This window comes from Larus michahellis, chromosome 7, assembly GCF_964199755.1.
Source record: "Larus michahellis chromosome 7, bLarMic1.1, whole genome shotgun sequence".
NCBI lineage: Eukaryota > Metazoa > Chordata > Aves > Charadriiformes > Laridae > Larus > Larus michahellis.
The window spans coordinates 33,333,602-33,357,609 of NC_133902.1; the positions used below are offsets into that span (position 1 = coordinate 33,333,602).

Genomic DNA, 24,008 nt, shown 5'->3' on the forward strand with positions numbered 1-24,008 from the left:
AACTTTTTTTTTTTTCTGAAAAAGATATTTTGCATCTCTGCAAAACAAACAAAACAGGAGCAAAACCCATACACACTAGGACTGAGTACAGATGAAGGCAAAGTTTTGTTACAAACCTGTTTTCAACATACAGTGAGAAATGTCCATTGTACAAAATTTAGTGACTGACCTACAATTAATTTAAGATTATCCCAGCAATGCAAATACAACTCAGAACACCTCAACTGTGTAAGATTTTTCCAATAGTACTACGGTGGGAGACTACTGAGTTTTTAGAAGTAGTTTGACTTGTCTCTTTTGATCAAAGCCTACATTTGTACTTTAAGTATTCACGGGTTACAAGTCTGTTACGTACTTAATCCTTCAGCACAGAAAGTACGCCTTGGTGTTCCCTCATCTGTCTCCTAGCAGCTTTCTTTTAGCAAGAGGCTGGGTTGAGCAGCTGCTTCTGTAGAAAACACTGTTGTCAGTCTTTGTTCTCCTTGCAGGGGATGGTTTAGTAAGACACATCTGGCAGTATCCAGCATTGAAAATACTGTCAGCTGTGTTGCCTACCCAAACTTGGAAAACCAGATTTGCATTTCCTGGTTGGTAATACACTTTGTGCCCGGTGGGTTGTTTAAAGAGTTAAGAACTTTGTGAGTAAAAATCCATAAGCATTAACAGTGATGTTTCAACTTTATTAGGGGGAGGGGGAAGGGGGTGGCAAAAATAAACGTAAGTTACTAGTTTTTAAAGTTTAGTCTATGTTATATTTGATTACTGGGATATCAATACAATGAAAGTGGAGGAATTTCAGCAGTAATTTTGAAGAAGTTTTAGTACATCATGTTGTGCAGGGCTTTATAAAAGATTTTTGTTTCCAAAGATGTTATTGGGGTCCACATATTCTTTAACAGATCTCAGCATTCCCAGACCAACATCAGAGATGCTCTCCTTCATCCAGCGCTTCCGCAATTTGCCTACTGGAAAAACAAAAACAAAGTGTTTCAATATATGGCAGGATTCTAGGAGCCAATCAATCTTGTGACCATGAATGAATAAACACTGTGTGATAAATGCTTTTATTCAAAAATGAGAAATGTTTTGCTTTATTTGATTTATTGAGCCCACCAGACTATCAAGCTCATTAAGCTCAGCATACTCCCAGAGGAAGACTGTGTTCCACACTGTCTACTTTCTTTAGAAACTATGAAATTTAGATGAAGCTTGGGCTGAAATCACATGTTCCATTAAAATAGGGAATTGGTAGTAACTGTTAAAAAGTCACCAAACTCATTTTAAGTAGGAAACTGAAGAGGAGATTACTAAAAAGCAGAACCCCACACCTCCCGATTGCTTTAAACTGAAAGCATAACTCAAAACAGGATGGGTTTAAATAGCAAAAAAAAGTTTTCTAAGAAGAAGGGTTAAAGCCTAGTTTTAAGTCAACAAAATACCATATTTCATTTAAAAACTTTTACACGGGCTGGTAGTTGCTCCTACCATTACACAAGAGCTTAGTTTCCCATGTAAAAATGGATATTCACAACACATACCAAATACAAAGCAAAGCTGAAACACCAGCCATTTGAGAACTCGTTTCACTAGTCTCACAATAGCCCTATTAAATGGCCGAACCTTCACATACTAATTAACCAAGTCATCAACTCTGATTTAACAGATCATTCAAAATAAAGGGCATTTTTTCGTTAAACACATTATAGGATTTAACTTGTCAGCCTGAAACACAATCCATTTGTCAATATGATGCGATATAGTAAAGGTTTGAGAGACAGATGCTTTAAGAGTATCTGAAGCTACATTCAAGCCATCTTTTGTGCCCTGTTCTCAAGGTAACCATCAAACTGCCATCAGAATAATAAATTACACAGACACCTCTGGAGAATGGAGTATATTTGTTTATACCTTAAGGAATATGAGCTAGTCACAATACCAACTGAAAAAGCAAATAACGTGAGAAAGAATGAAATTTGCAGTTTGCTAGAAAACAGCTACTCGCAGCATGCATGTCAAGAGCAAGGATTGTAACTGAAGGACAAAAGAATTTGTCATGTGTTGGGAACTGTAGTTGTATTTTGCAGCCCAGCTCAAGAAAAAAAAAATCCCCATCTGTAAGTATACTATCACTACAATTTGACTGTCTGAGCAAGCTGATGTAGTCGAATTTTATCTGGGGATACTTTAATACTACTACTACTACATAAAAAGAATCATTGATGTGGCTTGACCATCACATCAAGTCACTCACACTGGCCCTTACACAAGCAGCTGAAGAACGGTCATTACCATTCTCAACTGTTATCTGTAATATAGTTTCAATGAATGTGTCCTGTGGTTATGGATGTAATTGTCCTGAAAAGACTGCAAACAACTGCTCCAACAAGATGGAGCACATTAGAATCACAGCAGGATGCCCAACAGCTAGCGTGCCTGCCTCTTTTACACCTCCAGTAATAATGCAATTCCACAAGGAACTGAACTACTGTCTGAGCAGCACCAAACAGTCGTTGCATATTTAATGAAGTCGCTCACCAAGTGCTGGAAAACAGAAGGTGCTTGGAGTGCATCATTAGTTCTGTCAAAGTGATAATTTACACATCTATCTTGTCAAATTTTCTATGGTTTATACTTTTGCAATAATAAATCTAACATACATTTGATTAGTGAACTGTAAAGAAAAAAAAAGCTGTACTACAGTTACCAGCAGTCCTTCACAAACATGTTCAATGAAAAGATTTTAACCCCTTGATAACAGTAGGTTGAGCCCTTACTCCTACTGCTCACGTCAATAAGATATACAGGGATTTTTGAAGCAATCTGGCTCTTAGAATTCTAAAATGGTCCATCTAATTAAATGGAAAATAGAGCAAGTGAAGGAAAGGCTCTGTGCAGACAAGAGCACCACCTAGAAAAGCAATGTTTACATTTGTTTCACTTCAGGTTAGTGCTGCCCTCTAAGTATTCTCATAGGACAATTAGCTTCAAGAATGAGAAGGGAAAAGGAGGAAGAAAATACCATAATAATAGAAGATGTTACCATGAATGTAAAAATAATTCCAAGTGGCAAAGTTGCCTAACTCCCCTCTAAGACTAGGCAAAGCACAGCCTTGGACTCAAGGAAGCCTTAACTTCCCCAACAATAAAAGGTCTCAGTTAAGCCTCTACCATGGACTAGAGAAAACCACCTTTCCACTTCTAGCCTACAGAAACCTTTTAGTTTTAGCCCTAGATGATGCCATTTATATAGAACTGACACAAGAGTGCACAGAACCAGATTTTAGCCAAGCATCTACCCCTTACGTGCTCTCAGCATGGTATACTTTTCTCAATTAAAAACTGAGATCAAACTCACCTGATTCTATGTGCTACATCATAACATTATTAAAACGGTTCCCAAATCAGCATAGCATTATACGATCAGTTTGTAGTAGCTATTTGTCAACTCATCTGTACACGCCATTACAATGCTTGTTGCCCCAACTGGAAACAAATACAGCCTTCCTTCTTCCATCTTATTCTTCTGAAGACACCTAAGCTTACACCTTAATTATCCAAGATGAAGTGCAACAGAATTAGTTTTCAAGTTTTACAAGCGGCGAGTGCCCTGTTCCTGAGGTGTGCTGAGCAGTCTAATGCTTTAAAACATTCACTGCTAGGAAGGCAGGAGTCTTCCATCTGAAGCCCAGCTATCACAGAGTACACACACCCTGGCATAACAGAGAGTCTGCTTCACACAAAGTATTCAGACCAGAAAGCCAAGAAGCTTGTTCAGTAGCAACGCTCAAAGACAGTCCAACACCAGTTTTGGTTTTGCAGTATTTTCAAGTTTTATCATCATTATAGTCCATACGTGAAAGAAAAACATGTGAGCTGGATAAGTCTTTTTCCCCAATTCTGATAGATGCTGGTCCAGCCCTCAGCTGGTTTCATTAGAAGAGTTGATCATGCTCCCAATGCCCTTTTAATCTGTTAGGGAATAAATACACTTTGGTGAAGTGCAACCATACTCTATGCTGCTCCCGTAGAACCCACCCTTTGAAAAAAACCAACCAACCAAACATGCACTGACATTACATTCTCTGCCAAAAGCAACAACAGTTTCCTATGTGCATGATTTTTCAAAAAGTGCATTAGATGGACAGCACATACCTGCTGGTCACAAAGAAGGTAAAATGGGAGTACAACTTTCCTGGCTCATAAAGGCTACACTTTATCTATATATTTCAAAGATGTACACTACATCTTTGAAAATGCATCTGGATGGCTGCAAAAAAATCTGGCTGCTAAGGATGGAGCTAGCAGACTGAAGGCAGCAATTGGTTTTCTCACTTTTGGAATATGAAGTACTTGGGCACACATGAACAGGCTTGTAAGGAAAGTTTAAGTGTAGCTGGTGGATCCCAGGAATAACTCTACACCCATACAGAACAGATCTATAGCAGCGTGTGGTCCCAGTGGAAATAGGCTCTAGTGGCACTGCACGTGTCCCTGGACTTCCTCTGCTCCAGCCCTTTCAATTCCAAGAGACAGTTATTGCAAAACAATAGCTCTGCAATAGGAGAAGCAGTAACAGGTCCTAAGAAGGATGGGGTTCTTCCAGCTGTTGCTTGCTCTTCCTGAAGCTGGTTGTTTCTATGGAAAGCACCTCTCTACTTTTAGAAAATGCTTAATGTTTTATTATTCTTCCAGAGAGAACTCTGCAATACTGAGAAAGGTCAGTGCATTAATCTAATACTGTGGTAGCGCTGGAGTACATTGGAGCAGTGTACCTGAAGTCTACAACATAATTAACATTTTGCATCACCATAACACCTGGCATATATTCATTTGATATCTAAACAACTTAAGTACTTTTGAGTTCTATGTTGATGAATCATAAAGTCCTTCGCATTTATTTGTTGGAAAAGACACTGAAGATGACTGTTCTATTACAACTTTCAACAGACAAGGACAAAAATACAACTGTGTTATTATATTATTTCACAATTACATCATGTAAAATAACATAACAACACCCCAGGCCCCATCCCTGGAAGTACTGGGGTTTTTTTGGTTTGGGGTTTGTTTTTTTTTTTTTTTAGGGTTGGTTGGCAGTGGGGTATTTTGTGGTTTTGGTGTTTGCATTTTTAGGGCAGGGTTGTTCTGTTAAGTTTTCCTACATGAACTGGCAGGAAATTGATACTATACCTAAACCTGTGGAGCTGGGCTATGTTAACCTTTATTCTAATCAATCTGTCTAGAAAGTGGAAGAAAATTAGTTCTATTATGTTAAGTGGCTAAATAGGGGTATTTTCCTCAAAGCCACAAGCTGATAATTGTTTCCTTAAGTAATCAGTTTTAATTAGAACATTCTGTGCAAGGGAAATAATCTATCATTAATTTTTACACTGTTCCTTAGTTTTGCATGGTGCTTAGCATGGTAATACAGAAGGGATCAGGCCTAAATCCAGCCAGCTCCCTTCTGATGCTGTACCCCAAAGTGATTATAGTTGTATTTATACCCCAGTCATACCTACTGGTACTTCCTCAGCACATATTTTATATATACAAAAAAAGAAAGCATGTATTCTATGAAACAAGAATTCAGGAATGCAAGGTGTGATACATCATACGAGTGGTTTTAGGGCTTGCCCTAAATAATTAGAAGAATCATTTATCTGAACTTAAACTTACTTCTGTCTACAAGAAATTGTCATTCCTAATGCTGCTTTTTAAATGTTAAGTTTCTAGAAGCTAACTGCATCTCTAGCAACCCTTACTTACATGACTCTCAAATCTAAAGATACTCACTGGCCAGAAAAGCAAAAGGATCAAAGCTGCGTTCAGAGATGTGCACTATCCCTTTATAAGGGCAGGACATAGCCAAGGCAAGATGAAAACTGTAATCAAGACTGTAAAATCTCATGTAGGAAATGAAGACAAGGGATGTTACAACTAGGATATCTAATTCCTGAGTACCTTTCAAAAACTTTTACTAAGTCACAAATTATGCCACAGCATTAGTTAAAAGGGACAAAGAAGGCGAAAGAAACCACTTTGAAGTCACACATTAGAAGCTACTTTAAAACCACTAAGAAGCTTTTCAGCAGTTTGTTAACAACGAATTTAGTGAGAAACAGACCTAGCACATCTAGGCAAAATTGCCAGGATCATAACAAAAAAATCTGATAGCCTCCTCTGTAAGGATCAGTTTCTGAGGCACTGGAGAATGGCTAAATTCCCCCTATGTAAGTGTCTATCTGATCAGCTATGTATTTTGGGTGTATATTTATTAGCAGCACATATGCCTCAGATTCTTCCTAGATGTAAGTTCTGTTCATAACATAATCCAGAAACATTATCAAGTGTTAAATACTAACATTAAAGTAGATGCCATTCCTGACATTTACAAATTAGATTTAAATATTTGAAAGTCAAGAGTGAGAAAGACTTCAAAAAGGAAAGATAATTTGATTAAATGGACAAAGTCATTTAAGAAGTATCAAAGAAATTATATCGAGATTTATAAAAACAAAAAATATGGATGTTCTACCCCAAAATACAATCGTTACATTGAAAGGATAAGTTCATTACACAGATACATATGTCTGGCTTTGCTACAGCTTCTTGTGTCTAGGAGATGTTTGCTGTACAAGGGTGGTGTTAATACACTTCTGCATTTTCTTTGTTGGAATGTTGTTGTTACGTATTGCAAGGTGTGACCTTTAATATAATCCATTAATAAATAAAAGTGATACAAGTTTTAAGTCTCAAAATTCGTTGGGGAGGATCTTCTGACAGTATTGCTACCTTTAGTGAGTCTTGCCTAAAAGTTACAATATTCTTCATTAGCCTGGAGGGAGGGGAGGAGAGAAGAGATACTGAGATTAAAATAGAATCCAAAGTCAAGTCTTTCTGAAGTTACTCTTCATAAAGTTAAAGGTGTAATGATTTCTGTTCTCACTGTAGATTGTAGCTATGTGTTTACCTGCAGTTAATACTTCCCCAGATCTAAAATAATTTAGCGCTTTGCACATCTCAAACTGTCACATATGACCACTTCTTCACTCAAGGAGTGTATGAAGATTGACTTAAGCAGGCTTTGTATTTCCTATAGCCTCAAGTCCCAGACTACATCTGTTTTCTTTGATACACAAAACCAGAGTTAAAATAGCTCCATTTATCACAGTGTGATTGTAGGCAGCAGACAAACCAGCCTGTCTGTTTCCAGATAGTGAAAACAACTGTTATTAATCACAATTACAAGACAAATACTAAAATAAATTGCACCAGTATTTTCTTTTACCCCACACAATAGCCCAGTCTTAGCAGTGCTAAGAGTGACAAGGCCTGAAGGTCAATAAATAAAACTGATACTATTAGGCTAATTCTCAGCAGCACATCTACTAAGCACTGGAAAAAATGGATCTTTAATATCGTACACAATGAACTGCCAGACAAAAGCACTCAAAGCAAAAAATATTTATCAGTATAAGAGGCAGTCGTGCACACAACAGGAGCACAAGAAGTCTAACGGAAACCAAGTTTTTCATATCTGTGGAGTCAAAAAGTTCAAGTGTGCAAGGGTTTGAAAATGCTACATAAGATTTTTTTTTTCTTGTTCGACATATGCTGCAAGCAAGGTTTCATATGGTGAGGGCAAATACATCCAAACATGTGACAAGCTCCAGCTGCATGCGAGTTAATAGTTGAAATGCTAGTCACAGTAAAATACAGCTGCCACAGCAGGGGAGAGCACAATAGTGCATCAAGGGGGTAATTCCACATCCCATGTGTGAGAATTAACCAGCCCACTATACCACCATATTAAAGATTTAATCAGAGGACAATAAAAGCATATTAAACAAAAAAATACTGAAACTGTTTTCACTCACGTTATCATCACCTACACATCTTTCAATATCCTGATATTGCTAAAGCAGAGTCCACTTCAGTTTCTGTCACAGAGCTAGATGCCTGAGAACAGCTCTAGCTAAAAGCTTCAAGTCCAGGAAGTCACCAACATGTTTTAAAGCGCAGGTTATGCCCTTCAGTTTTCCCCACATAGAGCTTTCTTAGAATTACAAAATTTTAATCTAGTTTTAAACCATCAGACTTCTTCCTCTTTGCTCTTATTTCTGTGGCCAGACAATTCCCCAAGAAAGAGGAAGAAATGCATTAAGTTAACCAGTTAAAAGATAGCTACACAAATCAAACTGACTTCCCAACAAGTCTTCCTGACCGAGTTTACAGTATTATATAGGAGACATGCAATCAAATTCGGCTATCTGAATATTTGGGAAAAGCATATGTGAAGCATCAGATATATGAAGTGTATCACTTATACATGACACTGGTTCTTAAACTTAATATTAAAGCACAAGATAGCTTGCAAAGAGGCTAGTAACTCAGGACAAGTAGTTCCCTAACTCCAAGAGAGGAAACTGAACAATCAGAAGTTAGAAGACAGCAAGCCAGTAATAACATCAATTATGCAACAAATGGTAAATTGTAACATAGCTCAATTTAAAGCCACTAGCTCTTTTATGCAGATACTTTCACAAAGTGCTCTGGAATTAGGTCTAGCAGCATCCACCTAGCCACAAGGGACACTAAGCTGCCTTAAAACTGTGAAAGTCTCATTTCAGGTCTTTGTAACTGAATATACCTCTAACACCAGGTTCAGTAAAAGTTGCTCAAGACGAACTGATCAACTATATTTTCAGGTTCTCCAACAGCCTGTAGACTTCCTATCAAAGGTTTGAAGCTGGTGCTCATAAATACACCGCATTGTGCGACTTGATATCAAGTAAATCACATCTAGGGACACTTCCCATGAAAGTCTGACAAACAGGTGAAGAGTTTCTAGAAAGAATACCAGGAGACTCCTGCCCCCTTCCCAGTAATTTCAGTTAATGCCTGTGAAATATTTTTCCAATTTACATTATGAACTACTTTATGTACTCATGAATACTTAGCAGTATCAAAGAGATTAATATTAGAGTGAGAACATTACCTCCATGGTGATGTGACAGACTTCCTCCATTGGCAAGTATTTCTTCTCTAGCAGCCCTCTAAATTGGAAAGATGAGATATTTATTCAACAGCAAACACACAAGATACTTGTTTTCAGTGCAATACTTGCTATCATACACATTACACAGGTGTATGGAAAGTTTCAGAAGTAATAAGGGTACACAGTACAGAAACATTTCATTCAAGTCTGCAGATAAACGTGGGGTTTTTTTCCAATTAAACATTATCAAACCCAAGGCATTTAAAATGGCATCTTTTATAACAAATCTATTATTCCAGAACGGAATATTCTGGATCACTTCCTCCTTGACAAAACTAAAACAGTCTAGTGGCTGGGATGCTCATCTGGAACATTGTTAAGTGCCTATTGAAAAGGAAATCGCAATAAAGTTGTTTGAAAACAGGCTCCCCAGAGTGATTCAAGATCTTTATTCAGACTGGAGTTTAGACCCAGATCTCCAAGGTTCTAGTTGAGGAAGTGAGGTACTTTACAACTGACAACTCTTTCATGGGCAAAGTTTGTGGCAGAAAACAAAATTTAAATTTTGATGTTAAGAAATATTTGAATGCTTTCAAGCTCTAGAATCTTCTTTCCCATGCAGCTCTGATTATGAACAGTGAGACAGCTGAGAAGGCTGTAACAAAGAAAGCGTTCCTAAGCAGAAGCACTAAGCATTTTTTCAAAAAAGTGTACTTTTTTTAGGAATAATGTATATAACCATACCTATGCAGTTAGAGATTTTTTCAGTCTGCCACAGAGTGTATGTACTTGGTTGGCAAACTCACTTTGTAGGTTGAATTTAGTCACCTACAATGGAACTCATGCATCCAGGTGATTGCACAGCTAACTAATTCCAATAAATGGCAATATCTAACTATTAATAAAGTCTCATTAAATAAGCACTTAAGTATTACATTCTCCAGTGCCCTAGATTCAACAACACAGAAGCCTCACAACTTTTAGATAAAACTTTGCATCCAAGTAAAGTTATGCTTGCCAAGTTGAAGAGAAATTGCTAAAGAATAAACATGAACAGAATGATATCCTAGTTATAGACTATTTCTGCACAGTCTTATTAGCAATTTTCTGGTGCTAAAGCTTTAGCATATGAACTAAAAGGTAGGATGAAAACCAGTCTGGCCATATCCTTCTATGTCTAAGTATTACATCTTCACGGTAACAAGGATATTAGTTTCCCCTAATGAGGTAAGGATAGTGTTTCACCAGCCAAAGTGTTAAAACAGAGAGTTATTCTGTAGCTTTTTAGTAAATGTCGAAGCAGCTTGCAACTAGTCCAACACAGCAGACTTTGACAAGCACTTATCCAGGCCCAAACAGAAATAACCATAGCAGTTAATTCTCTGAAACAGCATGACAGAGACCGTCACATTCATTATTCCCTACATGCAGCACTATTAATAAAGTACAGTCTTGATAGTTTTACCATGCATTTTAAAGATTAATTGAGTATTAAGTGAAAAGAGTAACTTTGTATATAATGGAACTAAGGAAGTCTTGTTTCCCATGGATTTGGGTTTTGTAGTTGATAGTTTCTGCCATCCAAAAACCAACGCCAGTTCAAGCTTTTCTGTACTTCAGTAATAAGTGTTCATTTACTGAATGTCTGAAGTAGTCACCTTGCAGTCTTTCCTCTACTTGGTGCACTAGTAGAGCGCACCTCTCTCCCTAGCTGCTAGTGATCAAAGCTTTACAGACAGAATTTTGAGGTCTTTCCTGCAAAATTCAGTTAGCTTGGCCAATGGGTTCAGTATATTTTATTATGGGACACAAGCTTCTCCCCCTCCCCCTTAACTATTGTTCTTATATACATTACCTCAATTTGTTCATAAACATGAATAGGATCACTAATTCCTCTGTAGTTAAAGGCAAAGTAGAAGTAGACACATGCACCTGCATCATAAGTCTGTGTCACCCTGTTGAAGAGAACTGCATTACAAACAAAGCTTTATGGTATTAAGCCAGCCACTATGTGACATTACACAATTCATAAGGTTATTTATTTTAAAAAGTTGCATTTTCTTAAAAATAGTTTTGTATCCTTTTTGCTCATACTTCATGAGTGACTCAATGCTATAACAGAGTTGAAGCTCTTAAATAAGTTGTTACACTTGAGTTTTGTGCATATAAGCAAATTTCAAGACTAATCAAGTGCTACTAATCCCTTGAACTACTCACTCTTGCATGTAATCCACTTGCAGGTTAAAGAGGAAGTTCAGAATTACTAGTGTTTGTAATGCTATTAACGGATGCACTTTATCTACTAGCTAGCAAGTTTAGTGACCTCTTCCTTAGTTCTCTTATTATCAAAGATTCAAGAAAAAATATTAAGTTTTTGCATGGCTTACCTGCAGGTGCAAAGAGGAGCAAACTGAACACCCTTTTCTTTGCATTCTCTTACTATCCTTTCCTTTACATTCCTACAGAGGTCCAAAACCCTGTAACAGAAAACACATTAAAATATAAAATCTTAGTATATGATTTTATACAATGTCCTAAATAACACAACTTCAGCTTTGGTAATCTTTTTGAAAAGGTATAATCTAATAAAACTGGTTCTTGAAGGCAATCACCTGTTTTAAGTAGCTTAAATTTTGTTCTAAGAATAAAATAGTCCTCATCATCAAGACTTTGCTAGTATTGCTTTTTCCGTACTTCTGAATAGCAAGTTTACTCTGAAGCAGAGTACATAATGAAAGCTCTTTTCCATAAGAACTAGGAGTCAAAAGTCTTCAAGGGAAAGTGGAGGTTACCTGTTTCTATATGTCTTTACGTACTTTCGTCAGCAAGACAGCCTGAATTTTTTGGCAAAGTAATTGACAAATACAGCTCATAGTACAATGCTTGAGAACTCTAAGGCCCTGTATACTCTGCTAATACCACACCTTTGGTATGTTGCAAGGCCAAAACTGGAGATACTCCAGCTGTGCACTAGTTTGCCAGCTTGAAATGTTATAGTTCTAATATGGCAATGAACTATTGAACTTTGTCATGAGCTATACTTGTTTTACTTTTTTTTTTTTTTTTTGCTTCCAGGACAGACCCAGGTGCAAGCAAAGTGCTAGAACAATTGAAAGAAATCACTGTTTTTCAAATCACCATTTCTTTATTTATATGTTATCCAACAAAGCTCTGCAGTGCTATATATACAAATCAGATTTTTGAGACTTTTTACACATATTTAAAACTACTTTGCAGATTGACAGAAATAATACACAAGAGAAATTTATCCATTTAGTGAATAAGCAAGTAAAGCTAAATATTTTATTCAGCTATCTTCAACAAGTCCGGAATAAGGTAACTGATTGATTTATGGAAAATTACATAGTTCTTGTCAGTCAAAGTAGAAAACATTTTTTAAAGCAGGATAGGTGAGAACAATTTCAAATATGTTCTTAAAGTCATTCTCTCCTGAAATGAGAGAAGGGCAAACCAAAGTTGGCAACTAAGCAGTTAGCATACTTCAAGATCTAGGAAGTTAAATAAAGAGCAATTTTGCATTAAAATTGTCCTCAAGTTTCTGCCACCCATTTAAGATCCTATGCCAATCTTCAAAGCAGAGGCTGGAACTTACCACTAAATTCAATAGCAAGGATAAGGCTTACCAGCTTAAGTCATCACACTTTGCACACTTTCCACTTTGCATTAAATACTGGAAAGTTTTGATTCAAATCACTTAATATCCTGCATAAGCGGTTTCAGGCTTACTAAATGGACATAGCATCCAAAATTATTTCATACATTAAACTCTGTTGTGGTCAAGTGTTTCTCAACCACAGCTAACAGATAAAAGCTTAGGAAAAAGATTTATCTTAGGCAAAAGTTATCTTTTCAGTTCGTTTCCCTGCATTACTGGGTGCCCAGACCACGACACCGAGGAAAGAAAAAGCTTATATTTAAATATATTTAAGTAATTTTTTTTCCCTCTTCACTACCAACTTTTCCATTTGAAATATACTGCTGATCCCACAGATGTGGCTGCTCATCATACAATACAGTTATTGTCACCACTGTCCAGCCTCCTAAACTGGTCAATTTCCAGTCCTGAATTTGTTGTTACAGTAAGCTAACCTAAGTAGAAATATTACTGAATGCTTGGGGACATTGCATTTACAAAATCCTACATGTAATTTACTAGCAACTTTAGCAAGAACACATAGGTGCAAGACTTGAGGCACACCAGGGAGCCTCCCATACACATAAGGCCTAAATTAAATTAAGTTTCCCCATGAGCAAGCATAAGTTAGGAATAATTTGAATGAAATCAAGTACAAGTTTTAAGCAATTCTAAAGAATAATCACAGTTTACCTATCCCAAGGAACAGATGTCTCAAATGATTCTCCTATTACATAGTAATCCAGGCCCAGGTCCTAATAAATAGAGAAAGGAAATTATCAGTAACATTCAGCATCAACATCTGGGATTCCAGTGTATGCATCGCAGCTAACAGTTGAGCAACTTTAGTTTGTCTGTATGAGAAAAACAGAAAGTCTATTTAACAAAAACACCCGTCTGTCCCAGTGACATTAGTTTATAATTATGGAAATAGGGTATCTCTTCAAAGACACAGATGACAAACATTTTGATGTCATTGCTATAGCGAGACAACTTGTCAGACTATCAGTATGCCTACACTAATCAAGTATTTCTACCACTACAGAAGCAAGCCAAGAGCTTCACTGTGCTAACCAACACAATACTGAGTAGAAATATTTATTTGGAATGCAGTTCCTATCTATGTAGAATAAAGACAAACATTTTGCCCATTTTATGTACAACCTGCTGAAATAAAGGGAAATTCAGTGATTTGTCCCTGACTATAAAAGCCAAATAAAAAATAAAATCTACCACTCAGGATGTACATACTATTCTGAAAAAAACAAACAAACCAACCAACAAACTTCTCAAACAGTAAGACTAAAATACATAAGAACAGCTGCATCATTTCATATTTAAAGTCTATTTGTTCTGGTATTCTAATTTGAACAACAGCCATAAGCAGATGTCCAAAGAAGAGTAAAAGGTGAGTGAGCACATGAGTATTTCAAGTACTCTCCCAGCCTCCAATTACGTACAACCTGTTGATTTATAAGTCTAATCTTGTTTATTTAGTAACTGCCAGTGGATTCTTCCATCTAATTTTCTTCACTCTTTATTAGAAACTATTTTCTTAACAAATGCTTTTATGGTGTTTTGCAGATGAAGTTTCATGAGTAAACACTAGTCAGAAATGGAAGAGATACAACGTCTGGGAGAAGTTTGAGATATCATCCAAGGCAACCTGCTTTTAGATTTCAGAGAAAGCATCTTCAAAAAGACATCTGTTTTGTTATATTAGAATTTTCAGCAAGCGGACAAAAGGTGACCTACCCGAAGGTAAGCAATGACAAATGTCAGCATATATCCTCTCTGTCCGTTATCTTCTCCTGCTGCCAAGCCACTGCAATTAACAAGAATTTAATTAACTTTCCAGCAAAGTAGTCACTGGTTTCCAAAAGGAATTAAAAAAACAACACTTTGATTATCAAACATATGTGCAAGTTTAGCTGTCTAAACTGTGTTACAATAGGTGCAAATAGTAGGGTCTTTTCTTCACTAGAAATGAGAAGTTACTTCCAACCAGACCTTTAACTCTTTGCTTTTCTCTTTTCATTCCATAATCCAAAGAGTGATGAACAATCACAAAACATTTGACGGAGACCTTAAAATAACAGTCTTCAAACATCACAAAATAGCAGAGGAAACAGAACTAGATATAGTATATCCTTGATGTTCATTTACAGGAATAGGTGTAACTACATTTCTAAGTGTGTTGGATGTGTGCACTTGTATGCTCACAGGTCATGAGAGCAAGACTCAGGACCCCAAAGCGTAAGTGATGTGAATGGACAAAAAAAAGACACAGCACTAAAAAGAAAAAGGAAGCCTTGCTTTCACTAATCTATCAAGTCAGGAGCATTATGAAAATCTTTGTTTTTAACTATTAATTTCTAAGAACAAGAGAGTGCTATGTATCTGTAATCAGTCTTCCTAGAAGCTTCTATAAATCCAAGAGGTGTGTGGGATAAAGTAATCAGACATCCTGAAGGAGGACAGAATTAAAGCATTTCAGACCATTAAATTGTTTTGCATTTTAGACCAAGTTAAACTATTAAACACTTAATTAATAGCCTTAACTGAGCAGCGCAGACAGCACATCATCTAACAGACAGGTTCCCCCTCTTATCAATATACCATCCTGAAATACCAAAATACAAAAGGACTCACAGTTGAAGCCTGTTCTTGCATATAACATTAAAATAACTAAAATGCTCTTTAAGATCAAGAGCAGTGATATTCTTATTGAATGTTAGCAAGCTGCTCACATGAAATACTACTTTCATAAGCTATTTTAAGTGTTAGAATGAAAGCACAAATTTCAGAAAGGGTAGCCTTGAAATGGATAAAGAGCTTACGTATATTTGAATAGGTGAGACTACAATACTAGCAATAACATTCTTAAAAAGTAAAAAGTATGTTCTTAAAAAAAAAAAATCACACTTTTAGTGATGGTTTTTATCAGTCACGCTTAATCAAAGCGGAAGGACAGAAACTACCTGATCATTACTCAGCCTCCCACACCAATGTATGTTTTCTGTTCCTTTGTAAGAATAGAAAACAGTCTACGGAACAGAAATTCACAGCATTCCTTTAATTAAACACAGGCTCGTCTTTTAAACAAAGCTTCTTGTATTCATATGCTCACATCAATTCTGCAAAAATTTAATGTAGCCCTTATGATTTTGTCTCCCCCTTGTGTAGTTAAGAGTCTGGTATTGCAAAACAAGCAGCTTCCATGCCTATAAGCAATTATAAGGGCTAGTTTCCATTTTATTAACATCAGTTCCATATTTAGTCAAATACTTACTTTTCCTGCCATACACAGACAGCTGAAGTTTTTCAGTAAAGTTACCTATTAAGAGTTAGCACAAGCCATATTTATCAAAGGGGACATTCAGTAACTAATTGATTATTGCCACTTTAAGCTAGTAAATTGAGAACATATCCACACAGTAATCACTATAAAAATATGGTAATCCTATTTTTTTCCTGGACAGTTAACTCCCAGCTTCATATGAAAAAGTTCTTTGAGAAGCATACCCGAATTTGGTGGCAATATCATAGACTTGCTTTTCATGCTGAAGAACCTTCTCTCTGTCACCCTCAAAGAGCAACGTAGCTACACACAGTATGTTGGGATCAAATCCTTTAAACTGCAAAGACAGAAAACTTTGTATTATGTCATAGCTCATGTGGTAGAATACAAGCAACAACTTTTTACTTTTCAAATATATAGCATGTGCTCTGGCTAATAAGTGTTGTTGCAACTAAGAGGAAAGATTAGGAAAAAACATCTTTCAAAAAACACTTAGTCCCAAAACAATCAAGTTCTTCTTTGACAGGACAAACATTCACAAGCCCCCTGAAATAACAGAGGTTATATCTGTCACGTTTTTCCTCCTGTTAAAAAGCAGACAGCTATTATGTCTATCCTACCTATGCTGAAGAAAGAACAGGTCTTAAATGCTTTGAGTAATAGGAGACATTTATATTCTATCAACTATTCCTGTATTGAAGCAGGAAGATGACTATGATGACCATAAACATCACTGCTCGCAGAACAGTTGTATCGACAGCATACCACAGAAACGTCTCTATGCTGGGAAAAGCACTATGGAAGGAAAATAACTTCTAACCTTGTAGCAGGGAGCATATCCCAGTGGAAATGGGAAGAAAACTATTACAGGTTTAACAGTAATGCGGTCAGGCTGTCTGTATGGCTTTGTTTCAGGACTAACAGCCAGGAGTCATATCTTAACTTATTTTCTACATACCTTTTTTATTATTAATTAGGTCCAGTGAACTACCATTACAAGCACGTTTCAGAAGGAATGGAGATGTATATAAAGTTGCAACAACATTTAATGACTATTTCCACAGTTAAAAGGGTAAAAATTTATAATTTATAACAATGTATTCTTAATATGTATATTGACCAGCAACTTTTTTTTTTTTAAAGCCTTGCCCTTTCCAGTAGCATTCATCTCTTCCAGTCTCTAACTCTGCTTGTGATAGCTTGTTATTAAGCATCAAGCAAGATTATATGAAGTTACATTAATAGTTGAGAGTTCAAACTCATCCTTTATGCACGACAGATATGCTGAGAAAAGTCACAGTTAGTTGCAATTCCTTTTATTATTCCCTTAACTGAACAGATTAACTGTACTGGAAGTTAACTGAAGGTACCAAGAGGGTCCAAAAAAACCAAAAAAACCCCAACCATCCAGCAATGAGGCAAAGTATCTTAGGATGGCTCAGTCCTCCAGCCAGTGACGTCAAATCTTTATGGGGATTCTCCAGTCAAAGACATCCAAATTAGTATTTCTGAAAAGGATATTGCATCCTACCACCCCAACAAAACACCACCATGAAAGCTGCAGAATATAGTGCCCTGGGCAAAGGATCTGTCTTATCCACTAGTCCTACAGAAACAGCATTGCTAACATAAACAGAAATAAATATTATTACCGCTGCGATAAACTCCAAGCACAGGAATAAAGGTCTATTAAGATGCAATTTACTGTCCTTTCTCATCGTAGAGCCATTTGCATTTTATCTAACATAAATTCTTTTGTCTATTCTGCCATCTTTTGGCTGTAATGCTCAGGTAACACCTTACAGTTCTCTTTAAGAGGCATTGGAGGAACTAGGGATAGTGTGAACTAGTAAACAAACAATACCTAGAACAATCACCTATCAGTGAACAGTCCCAAACTATATGGAGGAATAAACCGGAAAGACTTTGTCCCTGTTCTTTTAAGTGGTATCAGTTAAACAACTAACATTCTTTTACTGAACAGAGGTATCTGATGTGTTCTGTATCCTGATGTTTACTTTTTTGTTGTTGTTGTTACAGGAAGCAATTCACAGATGAAGTAAGCGTAAGATGGATTTGAGTATCTCGGTCTCAGTAACATCTGCAATATCAGTCTCAGGGTCATTAAACCTGCTCCTTTCTCTGCTCATATCTCCTGTCCCACCTCAGAGTTTCTCCAAAGTAGCAGTTGCTAAAATACACGAAGGGGACCGAGCCCTGACATAAGAGCTCCACACTGGTCACCAACCTGGAATCTTTGCATCAGTATTACATATTATTTCTCCACAAGCTCTTTTTCTCCTGCAGATCTGGAAGAATTTGAATTGATATACAACATCCCTTGGTGATACAACATCCCAACAAGCAGTGATGCTTGTTGCTGACTACAGAAGCAGCAGTTATTGCTGACCAGGATTGTTTCAAACTGGCAGCAATCTTGTTGCCAAAACCTTTACTTCTTTAGATGTTCCTGCACTATGGCAGATCAGGGAGGGAAAGCAAAATAATTTCTGGGCTATCTCTAAAGCTAATACGCGTTTCCTAGCAAAAGTCCCAAGGCATACAGCATTTTCTACTTCAGTAGCGCAGGAAAAAGCAGCAGAATCAACACTAGCCACTGTCCCTCAAGAAAGCCCACTCCTTGAAGACACTCAAAATTATCAGATCAGAATGGAATGTTTACCTCCTCCTCTAACAGTTACCTAAATCCAGGATGATGCAATTTTCTATGTTTGAATAACCATATTTGCAGGAACTGTCTAGTTTGCTAATTTGGAGGAAAAAATCAGTTAAAAGACAAATTATTTCATACAAAAGCTTCGGTGAAGTCATTTTAGCATCAGATAATTCTGGATTAAAAAGGGTATTCATTGGGATGAATTCCAGAAAGATAAAGAACCAATTTATACGGGCAATTCAAGACAAATATGTTGAGATTCTCCCAAAATTCTAGTTCACTGTACTAACAAGGTAGATTGTGCCTTGACAAAATCTGGGGAGAGGAAAAGACAGTAAAGTGTTAGCCTTGCTCCATCAGTATGAACTGATGATCAGCGGTCTGTAAGCTAGATAAATCTGTTCCAGTCTTGCTCTGTCACCAACTCACTGTCGGACAAGGCACATTAATCTCATCTATCGATATGACCAGTGAGAGCAGCTCTCATGGAACAACTCCTCAAACAGATAATCTTATTTTGGATTAAACCACCTTGAGAATCTCCAGCTAACTGATACTACAATGTAGGATCTGTTACACTCAAACTCAGCTGCGTTAGAGACAGTATACCAAAAGATCTTGAATTTTATAAATAGCATGCAAAATTCCAAACAGTATTAAAGCCCAAAAGTTACCTTTGTGATGTAGAATTTTTTCAGTCCATCCAAAAATGACGTAAATATGGAAGCAACTTGTGGTTTAAGAGCATGACCTTTGGCAAAAAGTGGAAAGAGGTGTGTTAAGGCAAATAGGGCTCTTAAAATTCCTACTTCAATGGGCAAAGAAAAAAAAGTTTAGTTGCCAGAATCACTTGGAGCACTTTGATCATCACAATTTAAAAGTTGATTTAGGGAGAGGTTTTTATTAATTTTTTAAAAGGCATACATACAACTGTGCACAAATATTTCATTTGACACTAATTAAGGCTGCCCTAGTTTATATCTTCACAAGTATATGGTACATGGAAAATTTTAAAAGAGCACTTCATTAGTTTTTACACTACAAAACTAAGCAAAATCAGTGACCTTTTTAAAAGTTATGCCAAAACCACTGAAACCAATAGCCAAAAATGGTGCAAGTTAGGAGTTAAGCATTTTTTTTTTTTCTTAACGGTTATGTCACTTGTGCACAATTTTCTACATAAAGCTAGTAATTGCTTCCTTAATCACATACGGGGAACTGAAATTACCAGGATATATAAATGGTGTCTTGGAGTCTGTTAAATTAACATCTCTGCCTCGGGACTGAGTTTAATTGAGATGAAAGTCTTTTACTGTTTGTTCCATTGTTTTCAGTCACGAGCAACTTCTGAACTCCCATTACTGCTTCACTTTAACAGTCTTGCATCTGGCCTACATGCTGTGAGCCCAATTCATAAAAAAAGTTATGCACCATTTACATGATACTTCCTTCTAAAATACTTTACAAAGTATTTCCTCCTGAATAAAGTATGAACTTCAGTAAAGGCTCTTCCTGCAGGCTTGAACAAACCCAGAAGTACACCTCCAAGCACAGAAAAAAGCAGCAGATAACAAAAGGACACGAATTTATTAAGCCACAGTCTGTAAAAACTATTGGATTTAAGCCTACTTAATAATGACAACAGGAAAAATCTACAGACACACCTGATGACTGTATAAGCTGCAACCTCAGATCAAAGCTAAAAAGTAGAAGAATGATTTATTCAGTGTTGGGTTTAAAACTTGTAATCGGTCAAACTTCTTCCCAATTAAAAAGAAAGAAAAATGCATCTGCCTTCTGTTGTACACGTCTGAGAGAAACAGTGTAACACAAGAGTGACCAAAGCAAGCAGCAAGGCTTGCTGGGCCCTCAGGTATTACACATCCTGATTTCCTTGGTTTGAAAAAAAAAAAATAAAAACAATAAAAACATTAATGCTATTTGAAGTCAAGATTCATCACCGAGGCTTCTGTTCAGAAATTCTGACTTGTTCAAGTGGTATTAAAATAGAGGCATTCAAGGTCAGTCAGACTTCACATTTTCATCTTTCGGGTAAGATCAAAATAGCACAGTCTCAGCAAGACCTTCAAGTTCTGTAAACTGTTAGCTTTTGGGTAGCGGAACTTTAGGTTCTCCTCAAGAGTGTCTTGAGCCAGAACACATATTTTGCCAAATTTCCTACAGTTTAAAATGACAGCTTCCCCTAAGAAGTGCTCAAAAATGATTGCTCTGCATGTCTGACATTGCCCTATTTAGGTATTTGAACTAGTTGAAATGTCACAAAATCTTTGTGTTCAGTAATGTTCTAGTAGTTTCATTGACCTTCTATACTTAAAGCCTACAGATTAGTTCTATTTGCGTACAGTTATGGCATTTACTATATCTGAGCTTCTTTTAAAAACAGGCAGCTCACTTTGGACAAGTATGCTATTGTCTCTCTCTCCCATCCAAACAATCATTGCGACATCAGAATGGTTTCAAAAAACCTGCTACTTCTAAGGAATCTATATACCACTTGTGGTGCTTATATGAAATTTAAAGCATGGCTCTTTACTGACTGTTATAGTTGATACTGTTTTCCCTGAGACAAAAACAGGCTTTTGTTTCTGAAAGTACACATTACAGCACCATCTAGACTTTGACTTTGGAGTCTGCCTTTTGTCTAGTTTTGAGCAAAAGAATTACCCCTTAAAACAGATTTAAACTACTAATAATCAAAACCATTGGAAGAAGATACTCCTCCAAGAGGATCTACTTACTTACCGAACTGAAACTGTGCATTGTCAACAAGGCGAATTGATGCAGGAGCACATCTCTTGGGGACAAAGCCAGGGGAACGAGAGGGAGGAAAAATAAAAATATTATGTACACAGTTTTGCTGAAATACGTGACCATCAAATTTTTCATTTAATAATAGCACACAAGAAAGTACACTTTGATACCAAAGACCTATGGCCATCAACATCATTGAAAAGGGGTGACTATAAGCTCATTTTCACTTGAATAGCAACATCTATTATTAGGCATGTCAAGATACAATGCATTGAGAACTTTCAGTTTAACCTCAAGCCAACACAGGAATAGACCAAAGATCTTTGACCTTCAAGTATTGACTGGTTTTCTAAGTACCAAAATGCACTAAAGATACCATATTTGATTAGAATATTAAGCTTATGTTGCTATGTAATCAGAGATACGCATACATACAAATCCATTGAAAAGTCTAATTGTTGTGGGTTAACCCTGGCAGGCAGCTAAGCACTGCACAGCTGCTCACTCCTTCCCTCACAGAGGGACAAGGGAGAAAATCAGAAGGGCAAGAGTGGGAAAACTCATGGCTTGAGAGGAAGACAGTTTAATAAGCAAAGTGGGAAAAGACACACTAAAGAGTAATGCAAAAGCAAGCAATTACCACCAGCTCACCAATACCCAGCCTGTCTCCAAGCAATGGCAACCCCTGGAAAACTCCCCCCTCCTATTTTATTTCTGACCATGATGTTATATGGTATGGAATATCCCTTTGGTCAATTTGGATCAGCCTTCCCAACTGCGTTCCCTCCCAGCTTCTTGTCCACTCCCAACCTACTTGCTGGTGGGAGGAGAGTAAGAAACAGAGAAAGCCTTGACACTGTTCAGCAATAGCGAAAACATCGGTGTGTTAACATTGTTTTGGTCACAAGTACAAAACATCGCACCACACAGCTGCTACGAAGGAAATTAACTCCATTCCGGCCAGACCCAGGACATTAGTGCTCTGCCATCGGACTGCAATTAAAATCCGTATATGGGTCCAATCTAGATTCTGTACTGTACAGAAATCTGAGAAACAGTAAAAATAGCTGCCTTCAATTAGGCAAGCTTCTGGTCATATCTACACCTACATTGTGTAATCTGTGATGACCATGTCCAATCACACTGAAATGTATGGCCAGAGGAATATGACAAAGCCTGAATTTTATGCTATCTTCATCTAATTACATGGATATGGAAGTGCTCCCCTATCATTTGTTCTGACATGTTCACCCTCCATCATATCATTAATATACATTGCGTCACTCAATAGGAAGAAGGAACATAAAGAAGAACTAAGCTCACCACGCGGGTTGACATAAGAAGGCTGGATGAGTGGTTTTAAATGACACCAACCCACCCACAACCTGCAGGTCGGTTATTGTTACATTAAAGTAGACCAATACAGACAAGAAACAGCTTTTCAGATAGCAATCATTGTAATTACTACCAAGATTGATGTGAGGGGCAAAAGAAGAGAGGAATAAGTAGTTCAGGCTCAAGTAAGCAGTGACACAGCAGCAACAGAAGCTTAGAAATGGAGCAACACTAAGTGGCTCATAGTGCCTTTTTTTCCTCTTCTAACTAAGCCCATAGCTAGGGAAACACACTAGTTCCTTAACTGACTTTAAATGTTGATCAGCCATATGATTAAGCATTCCCAAACAGTCTGCTTAGGTGCCTTTAACAGAAAGAACAAGCACTAGCAGCAGAAGCACAACAGAAGAACTGGCAAGTGCTGCTGACTAGCATATACATGTCATTCACATACCAGTTTGAACATCTGGCTTGGAACATTAAGTCATTAATTTAGACCAATCACTGGAAAAAATGTAAAGCTGTGTTTGGTTTGGCATTAATTAAAACATTTCTGAAATTACTTCCCCAATTCAGGGTATATTCCACCATTCATAGAAATGATTTGTTATGTTTTGCACGGAGCAAAGAAAAGTTAGTCTAAGATCATGATGAAAGAGGATAGCCAGTGTCAAATTTGCCTGGAAGCATAGCCATGAGGAAAAGCTTTACACAACTGGGATACCCATGTCTGAGTTTTGCCACCTGAAACCATCTGACCACACTATTCAGAAGACACTGTTTAAATACTACAGTGTAAGCACAATGCCACCTCAAAATATCCATCTCACCTGAACACATCACTGTGCTTCAGGAAGCGTTTTCTAAACACAGGCCAAATCCCTCCATTGCATGACTTTTGTTCCTTTGACACTTCAGAGCTATAAATTCAACTGCCCTTTACTTGCATGCCGCAACTTAATTCCTGTAAATACTGGTTCCTTTTACATAGTCCTGAATTAATCTGAGGGTCAAGCTCTCCATTGAAGGAGATGCAAAGCTAAATTTTCTGTGCTGAGATATGCAAACAATTCCCACTAAGGAAAGACCACATCAAAAGGCACATCCACAATTTGGCTCAGAACATCAAGCAAATTCAGAATGTGCTCAATCCTCAATTGCCTAATTTCCAAAAGCCTTACGGACCATATACACTTACAAGACTCTCAAATCCTTGGTTATCAGTTGCCAGAAATACTAGAGCATCAGCACAGCCCTAGTGCTAGAATCT

At 37.1% G+C, this 24,008-nt stretch overlaps 1 protein-coding gene across 4 annotated transcripts in view; it reads right to left on the reverse strand.

Moving 5' to 3' along the window:
- Positions 1-729: 729 nt before the first annotated feature.
- AGPS (alkylglycerone phosphate synthase) overlaps positions 730-24,008 on the reverse strand; it is an 80,592-nt gene continuing 57,313 nt past the window's right edge. For 3 of the 4 annotated variants that reach the window (XM_074593782.1, XM_074593783.1, XM_074593785.1), the window contains 9 exons: positions 21,395-21,446; positions 19,306-19,382; positions 16,179-16,291; positions 14,409-14,478; positions 13,347-13,408; positions 11,386-11,475; positions 10,854-10,953; positions 8,999-9,056; positions 730-965 (listed from right to left, as the gene is read on the reverse strand). In XM_074593782.1, coding sequence (XP_074449883.1) covers positions 844-965; positions 8,999-9,056; positions 10,854-10,953; positions 11,386-11,475; positions 13,347-13,408; positions 14,409-14,478; positions 16,179-16,291; positions 19,306-19,382; positions 21,395-21,446 — 744 coding nt within the window. In that variant the 3' untranslated portion in view covers positions 730-843. The remainder of the gene's footprint in view (positions 966-8,998; positions 9,057-10,853; positions 10,954-11,385; positions 11,476-13,346; positions 13,409-14,408; positions 14,479-16,178; positions 16,292-19,305; positions 19,383-21,394; positions 21,447-24,008) is intronic. The other variant, XM_074593784.1, reaches the window with a different exon arrangement.